We start from the raw sequence: 622 nt of genomic DNA, 5'->3' as shown, positions 1-622 counted from the left end.
CAAACAGACTGACTTCACATCCCCTCCTTCTTCCTTTTCAGCAAAAACCTTCACCTGGTTCTTCAAGTCTCTCAGCCTGTGCTTTTGAGCCCGACGGGTCAGTGACAAAAGGTGCTGTCGAGGACGCCCACCTTTGTTGACCGGCAAGTAACCATCGATATTCTGGTCTGAAGGTGTTTGTTCTTCTTGAGACTCTTTTTCATGGTAGTGGTTGAGGCAGTGTTCCCTAAAGGAGTCCAATCGGACCCAGTCGCTGCATCCTTCTCTGGGGCAGAGCAGAGGGAGCGAGTTGAGGGTGGCAAGGAAGAATTTGGCTGGCCTGGTCAGGTGTGATGGATTTAGATGTTGGTTACAGGTGGGACAGTTTGGGCCCAAAGCACGACTGTATCTTAGGATGCAGACCCGACAGAACAGGTGTCTACACGGTGACTGGACAGGGTCAGAAAGCAGATGATCACATACTTGGCAAGTAACAGCACGTATGAAGTCCGCTGGGACTTCGGTGGGGATGAGCTTAGTGCTCAGATGGTCCCTCTGGCATGGTGTGATATTCTTTACCCACTGTCCTCTCTGAACTGATAGTTTTAACCATTCTTTCCCACCTGATCCCGCAGTATTCTCT

At 50.5% G+C, this 622-nt stretch overlaps 1 protein-coding gene across 1 annotated transcript; it reads right to left on the bottom strand.

Annotated features, from left to right (window-relative positions):
• Positions 1-9: 9 nt before the first annotated feature.
• LOC107735087 (V(D)J recombination-activating protein 1-like) lies at positions 10-575 on the bottom strand (the record flags this gene model as incomplete). Its single annotated transcript, XM_016546892.1, has 1 exon — positions 10-575. A coding segment is annotated over one exon (566 nt), but the record flags the coding sequence as incomplete, so codon positions are not given.
• Between the last annotated feature and the right edge of the window lie 47 nt (positions 576-622).

Source organism: Sinocyclocheilus rhinocerous, unplaced genomic scaffold (genome assembly GCF_001515625.1).
Source record: "Sinocyclocheilus rhinocerous isolate Xijiao unplaced genomic scaffold, SAMN03320098_v1.1 C35768849, whole genome shotgun sequence".
NCBI lineage: Eukaryota > Metazoa > Chordata > Actinopteri > Cypriniformes > Cyprinidae > Sinocyclocheilus > Sinocyclocheilus rhinocerous.
The sequence above is the reverse complement of the archived record's forward strand: the minus strand, read 5'-3'. Positions and strand labels throughout refer to the sequence as shown.